Source organism: Mustela lutreola, chromosome 2 (assembly GCF_030435805.1).
Source record: "Mustela lutreola isolate mMusLut2 chromosome 2, mMusLut2.pri, whole genome shotgun sequence".
NCBI classification, from domain to species: domain Eukaryota; kingdom Metazoa; phylum Chordata; class Mammalia; order Carnivora; family Mustelidae; genus Mustela; species Mustela lutreola.
The window spans coordinates 106,121,733-106,138,826 of record NC_081291.1 but is presented as its reverse complement, the minus strand read 5'-3'; the positions used below and the strand labels follow the sequence as shown (position 1 = coordinate 106,138,826).

General features: G+C 45.0%; 1 protein-coding gene across 9 annotated transcripts in view; it reads right to left on the bottom strand.

Moving 5' to 3' along the window:
- Nucleotides 1-2,939: 2,939 nt before the first annotated feature.
- RUBCN (rubicon autophagy regulator) overlaps nucleotides 2,940-17,094 on the bottom strand; it is a 72,412-nt gene continuing 58,257 nt past the window's right edge. For all 9 annotated transcript variants that reach the window (XM_059162958.1, XM_059162951.1, XM_059162956.1 and 6 more), the window contains 9 exons: nucleotides 16,694-16,754; nucleotides 15,821-15,953; nucleotides 14,803-14,948; nucleotides 14,169-14,233; nucleotides 13,439-13,677; nucleotides 12,840-12,901; nucleotides 12,217-12,370; nucleotides 11,049-11,142; nucleotides 2,940-10,825 (listed from right to left, as the gene is read on the bottom strand). In XM_059162958.1, coding sequence (XP_059018941.1) covers nucleotides 10,647-10,825; nucleotides 11,049-11,142; nucleotides 12,217-12,370; nucleotides 12,840-12,901; nucleotides 13,439-13,677; nucleotides 14,169-14,233; nucleotides 14,803-14,948; nucleotides 15,821-15,953; nucleotides 16,694-16,754 — 1,133 coding nt within the window. In that variant the 3' untranslated portion in view covers nucleotides 2,940-10,646. The remainder of the gene's footprint in view (nucleotides 10,826-11,048; nucleotides 11,143-12,216; nucleotides 12,371-12,839; nucleotides 12,902-13,438; nucleotides 13,678-14,168; nucleotides 14,234-14,802; nucleotides 14,949-15,820; nucleotides 15,954-16,693; nucleotides 16,755-17,094) is intronic.

Sequence of the window (17,094 nt, the reverse complement as noted above, 5' to 3'; positions counted from 1 at the left end):
TTCCAGAGGATGGGAATGAAAATGGTGGCCTCCTAATCTCTGGCTCGGGGCCCCACTCTTCAGTGCGCCCACAGAGAAAAGCGCTCAATCACTCCTGTCTCCCTGGCCTCCGGCCATGCTCCAAGCTCACCCAGCCTGTGACCAAACATCTACTGTCTCCGGCACATGGCCCCGCCTAGAGTCTCCAAACCCCACAGATCCCTGAGCTCTTCCAGGTCGGGGTCTCCCCGGGGTCTCCACTCACAGAGCAGTGGCCTGTGCCACAGATTACAGCTCAAGGTACCCCAGAGTTGAGAGCTCACTCCTCGGCTCTGTCTCTGTAGCCGGCTTCCCCACTCTAATACCTGTGAGCTCTGCGACACTCTGACACCCCTGATCCTTCTGTGACCCCGCGGGACCTGGGCCACGCTGACCCCGCATGGGCTTCACCCCGGTTTAGCCTCTGGAGCAATATCCCTTAGTGGAGCTGACTTATAAAAGTTCTGATTTTGTTCTCCATTGCTCTGCCACTTGCCAGGAGCCGGCCCCTCCCCACCACGGTCTATCTTCCCATCGCTTTGTATTCACTTCTCCGCTGTTCCTACCTTTCAGAAAGTGGTTGATTTTCTGTTTCTAGAATTGTTGCTCTTCTTCTCTTTGATCTCCTGTTGGATTTGTAGGTGTTTGGAATGGTTTGAAAAGCTGTCTAGCTGATCTCCTGCTACCTGATGTTGTCTCAGCCTGCTACTTCTCTACCATCTTCGATTTGGAACAGTTTAAATCAGACAAAGTCAGTATTTGATTGCATAATTTGTGGATTATTCCAATCATTGCCTTCTCTTTCACCTGTTCTTTGACAATACCAGGATACTTGGTCAGAAACAGAAACTGCTAACTTAAGAAACAAAGAAATATACTAAAAAGATTTGTAGAGAAGGCTAAAGAATTAGACTCAGAACAGGTTAAGAACCTGGCAGCCCCAGAATCTGAGAGGCAGGCAGACAGTCTCATGGTCATGCTAGACTGAATAAGTGCCCATCCATTTTTTTGGTCTTTGGTTAACTTGTTAAGGTTCATAGTCTAGGGAATGCGTTCAGGCAATCCAGATTGAGCCAGGTACCCACCCCTTGTCAGAGGGTTAAAAACAAAAATCTGGTAAGGTTTTTGTGGGGAAAGATATTAACTAAGGATTAAAAAGAAGCCTTGCTCTGTCTATCTTTTTTCTGGGGCTTCTGAGTTGACTGGTATGTTGTGGAAAGAATGCAGACTGCATAAATATTTGTTTGACTAGTAAACTCTTCATCCTGAGTGTTAAGATTTTACTTCTGTTTGAGTCCAAAGGGGGCATGGTAAGGGCAAGTAAGTGCAAATGAAGGAGTAGTTTCTGCCCATATTAGTTTCTGCTTACGATGAGAGAGTCATGCCAGAGTCAAATAGTGTTGTTTGTAGTCTGAAATAGCTAGAATCTGATAAGTCTGTGGAAAACTGGTTAGATGAAATTGCCTGGGCCTTCCACTCTAAAACTTGGCAGTAACGGGAACTTTTCTTGCATCCCACTAGTCCTGTCTCTGCCCCTACCTCATCCTGCCCCAGCCTTCACAGGGACCATAATTAGTTGGAACGAACCCAGAAGCCAAAGTTCCTCCAGGATTAAGGTAATGATGGGGACCCTACAAACCATTAAGGATAGAAACCAAGATTTCTAAGTCTGGATGTGCAAATCGTTTTTGGAGACTCCAAGGTGTCCTCTTCCTGGTGTGCTCTCGGGTCAGAAAGCCTAGAGAGAGACACCAGTTCTCAGAGGGACTGGGCAAAAGACTGGAAGATCAAGAAGGGAGGAGGCCTGGATATCTTCTGGGCCAATTTGGGTCACCTTATCTTGTGCTAAAGAATGTTTAGATAGTATTTTAAAGCAACAGCTGCCTTAACTGTCCTTTAATATCTATATACTTTTTGTACATTCCCTCTGCATTTCATGGGAAATAATTATTTTTCCTTAAAATCAAACCAAACCAAACCAAAATTAGCTCTTTACATCCTAAAACATAAAATGACAACTTTGCAAATACTTCAATATGTACACAAAGAGGGAAAAAAATTACTGAAAAATCCCATCATTTCAATAGAAACTCATGTATTTTAGTATTTTTTTTATTTCTTTCCTTCTCTTCCTTTATGTATTTTTTCTTTCCAGGGATATTTTTTCATAGTTGTAATAATGACATATATATATATATTTTTTTAATTTTATTCAAATTCCAGTTAGTTAACATACAGTGTAATATTTGTTTCACATGTACAATTTAGTGATTCAATATTTCCATACAACACCTGCCTCATCACAAGTGCACTCTCTATATATATTTTTTATATATGAATGATTCTTGAATAATTTTAGACTTACAGAAAGGTTTCAAAGATAGTGTGGGAGTTCTTGAAAATTTCTGTTTTCGTTAATGTTACCATCTTACATTTTTTAACACTAAGAAACCAACATTTTTACATTACATTTAATCAAACTTCAGATTTTACTCAGATTTAACAAGTTTTACTGCTAATGTCCTTTTCCTGTTCCAGGATCTAATTCAGGACAGAACACCGTATTTAATCATGTCTTCTTAGCCTCTTCTGGTGTGCAGCAGTTTCTCAGTCTTGCTTTTCCTGACCTTGCCAGTTTTGAGGAGGAGTACAGGTCAGCTATTTTGTAGAAAGTATTCAAATCGGCTTTGTCTTATGTTTCCCTCATAACTAGATTGAGGGTATGGGTTTTTGGAAAGAACACCATAGAAGTGATATGCCCTTCCCCTCACATTATATCCAGAATGCATAATATCCATATGTTGTCACTGGTGGTATTAACTTCAATCACTTAATTAAGGTAGTATTGGCTAGGTTTCTCCATTGTAAACTAGCTCTTTTCTATTTCCATACTTTTTTTTTTTTTTTTTTTTTGAGAGAGAGAGAAAGAGAGTGTGAGTGGGGTTGGGGGTGGGTGGTGAGGGCAGAGGGAAAGAGATAGAGTCTCCAGCAGGCTCCACATCCAGCATGATGGATGGATGGATGGATGGTTGGTTGGTTGGTTGCTGGTCTGGTGTTCCCCCCACCTTTTAAACAGTGTTCTTGAACTTAGCCTATGCAGATCTCAAGTCTAAGTTAAATGTTGAGAAGAGAAGCTTGAGAACTTGCTGGCTGTCAGGCTTTGACTTTGTGTGAACCACAACTACTTTGTAACAATAAACTATGCTTCTTAGAACAAGTAAGATTTTTGTACTATAAGCTATTTTTCTATCTCTAGGTGGAAAATGTTTGGACATTTTAACAGCTTCAGTAGTTTTTCATGTGGCTTTATCATTCTCTCAGCTTACTGTGTAGACTTGAAGATTTTTAAATCCCTAGGGTGTTTTTAGGGAATCTAAATATCATCCTGTCTCCCAGTTTAGTCCCTGGCAAGGAAAGGCTGGCTGTTTAATAATACGGTGAGTAAAGGGCAGTTGGAATGTTACGTTCCCTGATAATAGCTGCTGGACAAAACAACACATGAACAGTTGCAAAGCAGCTGAGGGAAGAGAAGGGATATGAGTATATTTTTATCACTTTAAGATTTAGGAAAGTAACCACCGCAAAGATATGGTCCCAAGGAAAGAAATAAGAGAGCTAAGAGGGGTGGTAGTTGGAGGCAAAGTCAGAACATTCCTGTCCTTTGTCCCACAGTGTACTTCTGGCCATTCTTGTTCCCATGTAGAACAGCCAGTTCCTTACATTCCGATGGCCACCTGGCCATTCATGCTTTCATCCCGTTCATTCACTTGTCCGTTGTGCTTTTAGAGAAAATGCTAAATGACAAGACCGCGTGAGAAGTGTTCTAACAGAGGCCCAGAGACAGTGCTAAGGGCTCTTGGAGGATGGGTAGAGAATAAATCAGAGAAAACCAGGATATAGCTGAATTAGCTCTTCAAAGGAAGAAGGATCAAGGCATAGTTGGGAAATTGCGAGTAGTTCAAGGAATGGCAGGAAGTGACGTTAGGAAGTTAAAGTGTGGCCATGTTATGAAGATCCTGTATGTGCCAGGGTCAGGAACCAAACTTTATCTTGTAGACAGAAATAGTGGTGAGTTTTAGCCAAAGGAGTGTGACCTCACAGTAATGTTTTCCATCCTCTCCCCTGCTCCAATCTCCTCATCCCCACTCTGGAGATCAATTTGACAATATTTACCAAAATTACAAATGCACCTGTATTTTGTGCCAGTTGTTCCACTTTGGAGAATTTATCCTATAAATACCTGCACCCATATACAATAATGTACGACCAGATTTTTCATTGCAGCATTGTTTGTAACAACAATAGATAGGAAACAACTTAAGTGCTCATCAATAGGTAACTGTTGAACCAAGTATTGTCCAATCATACAATGGAAAATGCGCCGCTATAAGAAAAAATAAGGAAACTCTTCATGTACTGATACAGAAAATTATTTAAGATACTGTTTTTAAAAAAGCAAGGTATTTAAATCTATATATAATAGGCCAATTTTTTTTTAAGGGTAAAGGTTTAGGATTATATATTTTGGGGGCCCCGGGGTGGCTCAGTCAGTTAAATGTCTGCCTTCAGCTCAGGCCATGATGTCAGGGTTCTAGGATCGAGCCCCAAGCCTAGATCCCTGCTCAGCCAGAAGTCTGCTTCTCCCTCTCCTTCTTCCCCCCGCCCCAACTCCACTCATGTTCTCTCTCCCTCACTCTCTTTCTCTCAAATAAATAAAACTTTTTTAAAAAAAAAGTATATATTTGGGTTTTTTTTAAAGATTTATTTATTGGGGGGGGAGGGGCAGAGGGAGAGAATCTTCAAGCAGACTTCCCACTGAGCACAGAGCCCAACATGGGGCTTGATCTCAGCATCCTGAGATCATAACCTGAGCCGAAAACAAGAGTCGGATGCTTAACTAACTGAGCCACCCAGGATCCCCAGAATAAAAAGAATATATTATTTGCTTATTTTTCCATAAAGAAACTCTCTAAGAATAGATGGAAAATTAATGAGGGGCTACTAAAGGGGGTGAGGCAAAAACTGGGCAACATGGATGGCTAGACATAGGAGGCTTTTCACTGTATACTTTTTTGTATACTTTAAGCATGTGAATGTATTGGAAATTATCTAACTATTGAACAAACAAAAGAGAAAGAGAGAGAAGCAGCTCTCTTTCATTCCCTTTTCCTCTGTAGGCTCATTCCTGCTTTTCTCTGTGTCAGGACTTTCTTTTAGGTAGATCTGTAGTTGTGGGGCTTCCAGTGGTTGGTTAAGTCAGAGATTACAAATCTTTTAGTCCATGGCGCAGGGAGACCTATGGCTGGCATCTAGGCTGAATTTCTTTCCTCAGATTTTAAGTGGCAAAGGCTAGGAGGTAAGGAGGGAAAGGAGAGAAAGAACCTTCTACTTGCTTGTCCCCCCACCCCCCTGCCACTTCTAGTGCTGAAGCCGTTGGGGGCTGGCTGTGGAAACAGGGGTTTGGGGGAGAAGCTGGGAGGCTAGCTTCTGTTCCTGCCATGGGCCAGTAGGGTGATAAAGCAAGTTGAGAACTACAAGCATCACTGTTTAAAAGGAAAACAAGTGAGATATTCCCAGGGCAGTGAGAAAAAATGACAGGATGTACCTACAGTGACAAAGTGGCCAAAAAAGATTCCAGGTCATCTGGGCTACACTGCTGGGTCGCAGTCTTGCATCTTACTGGCCTACTGCAGCCTCTCAGAAGGCTGATCCCTAAAACTCCCACCTACCTAAGAACCCTCCCACCACTCAAGATTTATTTTAACCCACTAACCCTCACCTCACTTGTCTGGTATGAAGACACGGTCATGATATTGGGATAAATGACAGAATCCATGGAAAATTAATGACTAAATCTCTGATGTCCCTCCAAAGCCTCCAGAAGTAGTTCACAGAAAAGAAGGCGGCAAGGGTAACACAGCCTAATGCTCGCCATACTCCTAAAGGAGTAGTGCTAAGCAGATTCTCTTTCCTTGTTAATCACATTCATCTTTGATCCTGAAAACATCAAGCTTGCAATGGGTAAGCGTAGGCCATCTGGCAGCTGCTATCCCTAATATTTTAAGCAAGCATTTGGATATCCTGGAGACTGAATATGGGAGAAGACTGTAGCTGACCAGGGCAGTCAGCAGGATGGGATGGGCAGAGTGATCCCTTTTCCCCACACTCTAAGCCAGAAGTTTATAGGAAAACGGAAGCAAGCTTGGGCCTCACTTTAACCAAGAAGCTATAAAAACTATGCCTATTCTGTACCATTAGAGGATAGAGCAAATGTACACACTCCTGGGGCTACAGGGATTGATAACATAGTCAAGGCCCCAATGGACGACTCCCCAACTCATAACTCCCCTTTCTTTTGGATGTGTCCTAATATTTGGGAGTGAGTCCCCAGCACAGTTGTTACCCTTTGGCCTGCCTCACTGGCAGCCAGGCTCAAGCGGTTTGCAAATCCTGCAGCGGAGGTTCCTAGGGTTGTCCTGGTCTCTGTGCTTTCTGACACTTAGTTGCTAATTTTCATGGGTTGTGTCATTTCTCCCAGTATCTTTCCAATCTCTTGATCCTCAGCCTTTCCTTCACTGATTTAAAATGCCCAAGTCATTGTAGAACATTTGGAATGCGTCTTGTTTTCAGAGGTCTGGGGTAATGAGTGGACAGTGATGACAATATTCCACACCCTCGTCCAAATCAACATAATTCCTCTCTTGAGTCACTAGAGCCAACCCTCTAGAAGATCCCACTGCTTCTACTCTTGCTTTACTCTATTTATTCTCTGGAAAGTACACACTGACATTTTAACCAGCTGAGTCACTTCTCTGACTAGAACTCTTCGATGGCTTTCCAGTGTTCTAAGAATAAAAGCTAAAATTTGCAGTTTGGTTCTTCCTGCAGTTCCTTGCCCAAACTCCTCCTGTGTCAGCACCAACACATATGACAGTCCCCATCTGGAATCCTTTTCTCCCTACCCTGCCTCATCAGGGGACTTACTTGTCTCCAATTTAAATTATGATGTTTTTTAATGTAGTAGCATCTACTCGTTTCCTTCACAGCTCTTATTGGAGCTTATAATTACAATATTCATTTAAGTGTCTCCATTTTTCTCCCAGCAATAGCCATAGAGCCTAGTAGAGAAACTGGCAGAGAGCAGGTACCCAAATGTTTGACAGATGATTAAATAGGAAGAGATTGGCATGGCTAGAGATGGTTGAGATATAAGATAAGAACCTAAATTTGTGTGCGAATGATAGGAAAGGACAAGGTAGATTTATTTTCAAGAGAAAAATCAGCAGAACTTGATGACAGGTGGTCGGAAGGAGATAATGCTTTGTTAGCTAAACATGCTAGCTAACTTGGAGAGGAAGGAGTTGAAGAAAACCAAATTTTCAAGCTGGGGTGACTATTGGTTAGATTAGGGGGAATACGATATTTATGTTGGGTTTGGACACATTAGTGGGAGATGGCCAAGGGACGTCAAAGCAGAATTGTTCAGAAAGTTGCAAAGGGGAAGCTGGAGCTCCAGTGGGCCAAGAACATAAGAGAGAAACTCAGAGCAAGTTGTTCACAGAAGTGAGAATCAGAGAAAGATTTACCTCACTTATTGTTAATTTTCTTTTAATAAAATTTGTTATTTTGAAGTACCTTCTGCACCTTGAACCCACAACCCTGAGATCAAGAGTCGCACGCTCCACTGACTGAGCCAGCCAGGTGCCCCTACCTCATTTTAAAATAAGATATTCACATCAAAAGGATGGGTAGGGGGCACACCTTGTGCACTGGTAAGGACTAGCACCCGTATCTTTGATACATGAAGAAACAGAAATCCAGAGAAGCAAAGTGATCTGCTCAAGGTCACACAGCAAGTCAGTGACAACATATTCTCACACCCACTTTTCCTGACTTGGAAGGTCCAGTTTTCTTTGCGTCAGAATTCAGGAAGCTTCTGAATTTTCAAACATGCCTGCTTTACAGTAGACACTCAATACCATTTCCTGATAATCAAAGCAGAAAAATAACAGGCAGGAATTTCATTTCCTTAGTTTATTGAAGATGACAACAGACTGTTAGGCTGTGTATGAATTACAGCGAGTAGAAATCCAGTTCAGAACACAAGTTGTACATGAACAGAACATCTCTATTTAGACTCTTGCTCCTTTTATGTTAATTTAACAGAAGCTCTAAAGCTTTGGCAGAGAAAGTCAATAACAGCCTCATTAAAGTGGAAAATACCTGCCTTCCACTCTTCTGCTATGTCTTGAACCTTGTCTCTACCTTGTAAGCCAACTTATAACTTTTTTCCCTTTATTTATAAAAAAGAACTTCTTCCCTCCCATTTCATTTAGAAGGAATGCTCTTCAGTGCATTCAGACTTTTCCCCACAACAGCTGGGGGTTTTTAGAAACTGCTGTAAGTTGCAAAGTGCTTTCAAAGCATCCCATACTTACTCCTCTCTCTCTTTCCTCTCAAATAAATAAATAAATGGGTATTTGGACAATAATGACAGCAGAGTGTCAGGGTCACTAAAACAGCTATGCAATCTAAGAAGATGGAATGGGGAAGGTGGAGAAAAATAAGTGAAAAACCAGGAGCCTGTAAGATCGTTGAGCTCAACTTTGGAAACTGTCAGGGTTTCCATCCTTTGGTCCTCTGCTAATACAAAACAGGTGGGATAATAATGACAGTGCCTCTCTCCTCCAGTGTAGTGACTTAAGACTGAGGAGCTAGATATGTAATGTATACCAAAACTGGACACAGAGCTCAGCTTTTTCTTTAACAAACCCCTGAGTTTGAATCTGAGGCCTAACCCTTAGTAAGACTTGAGTAGTATGGGGCCATTCCCAAAGCTCTTTGAAGGACAACGGAGCTCCTAGTTAGCCCCTCAAAACCGGGCTGGGCTACAGAACTTGGCCTCAGAGCCTTCTCTATGACTTAAAGGGAGAAGAGCCTCAGGGTCTTCTGGCCTGATCCTAAGTCTGAGGAAGAGAGACCAATGCCATGGGTCACTTGTTCCCTGCTCCCTCTGGCCCAGGTGAAGCCTAAGCTCTGGTCATTACCCTACAGCCCCTTCCACTTCCTGTGAGACTCCTGGCTATCTCCAGCTCAGTCACTCATCAGCTTCCGCCGACTGTGTGCTGCTTTCTGTTCAGCTTCTTGGGGCAGCATCCAAACCAAGTTTTTTCTACCAGCAGCCAATTATGGAAATACAGGTATACAAGAAATCAGGCCCAGGGAAAAAGTGCTGTGGGCTCTTGTTCACAGAGCTACCAGCCCTCAGAACAGCAGCCCTGACTGGCGTTCTAGGTGGGGGTCGGGGCTACGGCAACGTAAAGAATACCACAGACATATTCACGGTCCCATCAAAATGCAGATTTTAAGAAAAGGTATGTTAAAGGTGTGTTTAAAATTAGTAATATGAAAAGAATGAGTGAACATATGGATATCACCAGACTACAGAACTCAGTGCATAATAAGAACATTCACACTCACACTCACACCCACAAATGGCCAAGTTTTCTCACCCCACTAATGGCAGAAATCTCCCTGCCCCCACCTTGATTTTAACAAAAGAAACTAAGGCAAGAGTTCAGCCACCAAGGAGGGTCCCAGCTCTGATGCAGGGAGGGGATGAGAATGGAGTGGGGCCATACCTTCACTCAGAACCAAAATGACCGTCTAACAGAGAACACAGTGGCAAGAGACCCACAACTAAGACGGTGGATGGAGTTTCTGTCTGCAACTTAGGGTGATATCGGGGACTTGCCTGAGCTTGAAAGATCATATCTGCACCAGAGCTAGGATGACTAAAAGAGAGCTTATCACGTAAAAGGAAGCCAACAGCTCCTCTGACTGAATAAATGCTCTCGAAGCAATAGAGCTGCAGCCTCGCTTCTGCCTGGTGGAAGGCCATGAAGGGGCCTGGCTTAAGTAACAGTTATGCTTCTTTGCTTCAACCCCACCGGGGTAAAGAAAGTCAGTCTGTGACACTTCAATGCCTAGACGGTATCAAACAAGGAGGTCAAGGTGGCCTCAGGGTCACTGAGGATTCCAGGTAACAATGCTATTTCCACGGCCTCACAAAGACCTATGTAAATTGGACAGGATGCCCACGATGCAGTCCCATTCTCTGCTGCTTCTCCTCAGGGCCCAGTCTGACTCCATTCCAGGACAGAGAGAGAAAACTCCATCCTCCTATTTCAGCAGCAAAGGAGAAGTCAGTTGGTTGCAAAAGGCCTGACTCAGAAGCTCCAGAACTAAAACAAAATAAAACCGGAAATGATACTTGAAATGCAGCTGAAACCAGATCTGGTCCAAGTAGAGAAGGCCACGGATGTCTGAAGAATCAGGTCTCACCGTCCATTCCCGACAGAGGCACTAGAAGCTTCACATAAGGACTCATATGTCAGTTCTGATGGAAATACCCGGTACCTACAAATTGTCACAACAGATTGGACCCCACCAACCTAACAAAGGTTGATTTACATGGACGTTAGACAAGTCATTAAAAAAAAAAAATCATAATGATAAGAATTAAAGGAAAAAAAAAAAACCCAAGTGGGGAAAGTCCTTGAAAGGGTGGCTCAGTTCTGCATTACATGTGACCCTGGCCCCTGGAAAGAGGGTTTAATGCGCCTTCTTCAGGTGGCCTCCAGGACGGTGGCCTCTAGGGCCAAGGCTTCCGTGGGTTCCTCCTCGTAGTCTGACATGTAAGACTCCAGGCTCTGTTTGGCCAGCAGTTCCCGCCGGGCCTGCAGCCGCTCACACCGGGGACAGCTTCCAGACTTGAAACAAGCTTTATGGTAACACGCTTTACACTCTATTCGGGTTGGGAAGAGAACAGAGAAAAACTTGTATTATCTCAGGCTGTAAGTAAGTCACTGTCACAGCCACTTCTCACCACCAAGGCTTGGTACGTCCAGGCTGAAAACAGGGAGTTGTAGAGTCAAATTCAACTCCTGTTAACAGGGAAGGCTGAGGGAAATCAATTAGCCTTGGGTTCAGTCTTGTTTGCCCACTCAACAGCGGGCACTGGCCCTTACCTTCACAGGTCCGGCACTTATGGAGCTCAAAAGGAAAGATAATGTCATCCTCATTCTGACAGAACTCACAGATGAAGCCCTTGGCTTGGCAGAGCTGGGGAGGAAAGGGACAGGCAGCAAAATGAGAGGCCTCATACCAGGGACGGGGACCAGGGGATGAACACGTGAGGGAAAGAGCAAAATACAAATAAGACTTGAGTGGGTTCTCAGGGGTTCTCGTGCCAGTTGGACTCGGGAACCTGAGAGCCAAACTGGGGCCAGGACTGGGCAGTGTGAGACAGAGCTTTAAAGTGGCTATAAGAGAGCTTGAGAAACTCCAGCTACAAGAGTGGTTTGCGACGTGGGGACGAAAAGGAAGGAATGGTGCCACAAAGGGCTTCCTGAAGTCAAAATTCCAGTGTGGGTGATGATTCTATTTTGAAATAGGAACCACAGCCAATTAAGATAAAATGTGAAGACAAGGGCACTTCTCCAAAATAACACGCAGCCTTGAGTCAGGTTAGAGCGAAGTCTCATTCCCCCTGCTACACAGGATCTCTACATATGCCCTGTTTTAGGCTTTAATTCCGGGACTGTCACAGGAACATACATCAGGCATATTCTAAGATGTGAAATTCTAAAAATGGAACTTCTGAATTTCTGGCACGTTGGGTATATCAAGGACAATAATAACCTGCATCTATAGAACGAAGCGTACAAAATGCTTTCACGTAAATTATGTCATCAGTTCTCAAAAATCCTGAGAGGAAAGGACAAGGGGTATTATTATCTTTGCTTTAAAGACAAGAAAATTGAGGCTTACTGCAGAGAGGGCAACATATTTCCTCTGGTCACACCGATCGAAAATGATAAAGCAGAGACCCGGTCTAGATTCTAGCTCCAGGTTCTCCTCCCACATGAGGACAATTCTATAGTGAAGGCCCCACTCAGTCCTGCCCATTACCCAGGGGCTATGCCAGCACCACATCCTCTTCGAATTCCAGGTTCTTCAGATCTGGATGATTTAGCCTTTCCCCAACCCAGGGAATAGCAATCCTGCCCAGTTTCTGTCATAGTGCTGACAGGCCATGTCAACTTCCTAGAAATGCATGGCAAGAACATGAGTCCATCCTACTCTCCATATCCCTAAGGAAGAGCCCAGTTCCGTGCTAAAGGGAGACCATCTCACCATGCATCGCTCTACGTGGGCAGCCCCTGCCTTGGTGAGCTCAGCAAGCCGGGGCCCCAACTCCCCCTTCCTGGTTGCAGTCAAGTCATTCAGTGAGTACAGGTGAAGATCCTCGGTCAGGTGGCCTGGAACTGTGTCAAAGGAATCCAGAAGCCTACAGGAAGTGAGGGGAAGTAAGCAGGCACAGAAAATGAACATTTTGTGCAGTCCATCAAAACAGAAGGATCCCTATTCAGAAGCAGGACAGGGAAGAGAAGGGTCCCAGGCAGAGGCAATGAGGGTAGGCAACACTCAGCCAGCCTAGGTGTTCTAGACCACCCCAGACCCTCCACACTGCTAGGTATCTGGATAAGAGAAGGGCCTTTTATGCCCTTCTGCAAGTGATTCACGCCAGCTTGCAAAGCGTGGTAGGTCTGCCCTGGATAGAAGAACCAGAGACTCCCCCTTCCAGAGAGAAGAACAGAGACACAGTTCCTGTCATAGGCTTCTTGTTTACCATTTCTGGAGTTGTCTGCAAATCTCCCTATTCTCCCTCTTCACATAATAAGGGACAACTGCTGGGGCATGTCTCTTTCAGAGACATTAACCCAGCAAGAGGCCTCTGGCCTCCACATAAGACTTACTCTTTGGCCAGTCGGCATGTCTTGAACATGTTCTTCATGTGATACAGCTGAATCCGCAGCAGCTGAAGAGGAAGATGTTGTGGTTGAGTGGGGGGTAAGACCAGGTATGGAGACGAGAGAAAAAACCATTAGAATGACCAAGACCCTTGAACCAAGGGGACCCAGAAGCTTTGCATGCAGCAGCCAGAGCCCAACGTTTCTCTATATCCGTAACTCAACAACTTGCTTTAAAATGACCTCCCGTCAGAGAGGCGCCCCCCTCTGCTTGGCTGGGCTCCCAAATCACATACACAACTAAGAGCCACTGAGAAATCCAGAATTTGAATTTCCCAGCTGCTACCCTCTCCTTCCTTGAGTATACGTTCAGTGCAGGGAGAACTCCTGTTTTTGTCACTGAGTGCCATCTACGGCTTCAGAGTGGAGGTGGGGAAGGGCGGGGACTGAGAACGTATGCAGAGAAAGCATGAGTGAGGAGATGGTTCCAGCTCTGACAGGATGACACAGAGGGGTGTGGTGACCCGGGCAAAGCTTGTATGAATAGAGGGAGGGGATGAGGGTTGAGGAGGGTAATCTAGGATGTTGCAGTTCAAGGCTCTCACCCGGACTTGATTGAGCAGCTTGACCTTCCTATAGAGGGCACTGTTGATGTCCTGCACATTGAAAAGAGGATCGTTCCAGATCTTAATGAGAAGGTCCTTGGAGAAGTTGCTGACATAGTACTTGCTGAAGTCCCACTTGCGCAGAACCCGGCTGGGGATGACCATCTGGGCATTTTCATGGCAGCACTGACAGAAGTATTTGCCCAAGTACTCACAGTACCGCAGCCGCTTGATATAATCTGGAAAAACCAGAAAATCAAAGGTCAGATGTGGCTTTCCCATCTACAAGCCGGTGAGGCAGCACCCCTAGCCCTTTTCAAAGAGCAGGAAGGGATGACCACCCAGCTCCATCTACCTCAGTATGCGCTCCCAAAGCTAGTAGAAACCCACGGAGTGTGGCCTGTGGTTTTTGTGTCCCCCCAAAGGCCACTGAGGACGCAAACCTTGCCAGAGATGGTAAGATCCAACTTCCAAGCACCTGGCCTGAAGTACCCAGTCTTCTTCAGTGCACAATGCTGGTAACGTGCCCACAGAAATAACTTCTCTCTGATTACCAGTGACCTTGGCTAGACCTACCTTCCAGGTCCAGGCCCCTTCTTTCCCTTTCCTAGTTCTGCTCTGCCGCCTCCCTCTCACTATCTCCCTGACCAGCCCCTCTGCTGAGTGTGTGAGGTGGTGCAGCTGCTGGAGGTGGTATGGGGGTCCTAGGGGGGTGGGAGAAGATGCTCACCAGGGTCGGTCCGAATGCCACACCCTGCGCAGCGGTAATTCTGCTTGGCCACCGCGATCTTCCTCCTGAGGAGAGAGGGAGGGGATAGCTTTGGCAGATACCAGCTACATAAGGCCTCTGGCATGTCAAGGATAAGGAGGCAAAGACAGGGCTCCTGTTAAGTAAGTATGGGGAGAGAGAGAGCTCACATACTGTGTTTTAGAGTTGGACCCAACATACCCACTGGGAGAACCAATTCAAACTGAGGATTACTAGGTGAGGATTTAGGTCTAGGCAGGGACAGCCCCCAATAATGAACCACACTTCCTGTACAAATATATGAGATGAGAATAGGACACAGAGAAAGAACAAGAGGAAAGAAAAGCATCCATCTTAAGAGAAGAAAACCAAGAAAATCTCACAAAACTACTGGGAGGAAAGCAATAATTGGGAAGGCCAGTGATACCAGACCTCATCTCCGGTTAGCTCTGGGAAGCAACAGGAGGAGCAGGAGTAAGACTTGTGACAAGACGGACAATCCCCTCCCTCTGCTACTGAGTTACGGGTGGAGGCAGAGACAAAAAGGTGAGAAGACTGCCCCAATAACCCAGAGGATGTATCCATTTCCCAAAGGACACAGACACTGGCTACTCACGTCGGAGCTGGATGAACATTAAAAATGATCTGAGGCCGGGGTGGGGCCCACTCCAAGTTTCCACGAACACGAATCCGCAGCTTGTAGATGTCAGCATGCTGCCCGTCATCTGGTGAGATGGGCAGTGAGTCAGGGATGGGCAGGAGCTGCAGGAGAAAAGCACAGGGTGATCAAACACAGATAGTCTGGGGGAACACTGACTTGACCCGTTGGCCATCACAGAAACACAGTTAATGACAGACATTTCAAGAACACTTCAGGTAAAGGTGTTCGAGGAACCTTGGCCCTCAAAACAAACCACGAAGGCACCAGGCTACTAGAAAGGTCGGCCTTGTGTTCCACAAAGCAAAAGGAACAGAAACGGCATTCCAGTGCGGTGGTACCCATTGCTGATGCTGTCCCTGAACCTACCCCAGGGCCCTTGCTATGCTATATGCAACTTGTAGAGCAAAGGAGAATATGAACAGTTCACTTTTTCAGTGTCTCAAAGGTAGTCACAACACAGAACTTCCACCTCTGGGTCTGGTAAGCAGTCATATGGAATAAGGAGAATGAAGGAGCCATTATCTCTTATTTTGAATATTGCCAGGGAAAACCCAGGCAAGCATGTATTCATTCATTCATTCTTTCTTTCACTCAACACACCTGTAACAAATGGCTTCTATGAGTAAGGAAAGAAATATATAGACTCACTCTAGAAGAGGGGTATGTGACAAAAGAGAACAGCATCAGAAAGGCTCACGCCCTCCTGGAGCTGGACAGTGGGAGAAAAAACAGCTGAAGAGGAGTGCCTGGGTGGTACAGTCAGTTAAGCATCTGCCTTCGGCTCAAGTCATGATCCCAGCTCCTGGGATCGAGTCTCACATGGGGCTCCCTGCTCATCAGGGAGTCTGCATCTCCCTCTCCCTCTGACACTCCCTGTGTTCATACTTGCACACACTCTCTCTTTCTGTCAAATAAATAAAATCCTTTGGGAAAAAAAAAAAAGAAGGAAAGAAAAAAAGCTGATGCAGTCTACCTTCTGAGGGGCATCGTGCTCTGGAACTAGCCATTCCAGCTCTGAGGCAGCTGGGAGCTGCATGCCTTCGAACTGCTTCAAGAGTCCCATGGCCACTGCCTCCGCAGATGTGGAGTGAAGAAAGCAGTGAGAGCTGGAAAGGAGATTCAAGGAAGGATGAGTGTAGAGAAAAGACAGGAAGATGGGAGCCTTCCCTCCAGGATCTGATATTATGCCTTGTGACTTCCAGGCTGAAAACATTGCCAGCACCCCCAGTCGGCTTGGCTTCTTTTCTCATCATCTTCAGACACACGAAGAGAGGAAAATATATTGATCTTATGGTCTGAAGACTTTGGCTCAAATCCCACTTAACAGCATTATACAGCACTGTTAGTTAAGGATTCTATATCACTTCCCTTCTCAAAGCTTCAGTTTCTTTAACTGCAAAATGGGGGTTATAAAACCTGTTTACAAAATCAATAGAGTAAAGCTGCCTTGCGAACAATAAAGGACGATTTGTTGCTCCCAAATGGCCCATTATTTTCCCTAGTTGTATCTACAATGTGAAACCGGTTCAATTAGATTTCATAATCAGAAATCATGATCACTGTTCTCTCTTTGGGGACCTGATCTTCTGGGGGCCTCTGGTATCAGCATCGTCAGCAGAGAAGAAACAATCCATACTGCAAACTTTGCCTCCACCAGAGCCTACTCCGTTTAAACGAATGATCCCAGGGGGCTTGCCACCATCAGGTAGGCCCATCACTTTAACTTTTACCTTGTCTCTTTGTGAATGTGGCTACTTCCTCTATGGCCTTTCCCATCCATACACCAAGAACTGGGTTTGTTTCTCCATATACCTAAGGTTTTATTCGGGGTAGGGAGAGTACTTACAAGGATTGAGAAGAAGTGAAGGATTTGCTGTTTGAAGCTGTGCTCCTTCTGATGTCAGCATCTAAATGGAAACCAGAGATAAGGGGAGCAGGAAATGGGAAGGGGGGAGGTAAGGGATAGTAATGGAAACCATGCCAAGCTTTTGCCAGCCCAGCACTCAGGGTAGGGACTACAAGCTACATTCTACACAGGATAAGGAGCAGAGACCAAGTGAAGCTCTACACGTAATTTATGGTTTGGCTCTGTTCAAGTCACAACAAGGCTGAATTAGTGACATTATGCACAGCATGGAGACAGTAAAAATGGCTACAAATCGAGGTGGGAACACAAACTCAGATTTGGTGCAAAACAGTGAATGAGAAAAGGAAGCAACCTAAGGCACACAGGGACACACCCTCTAT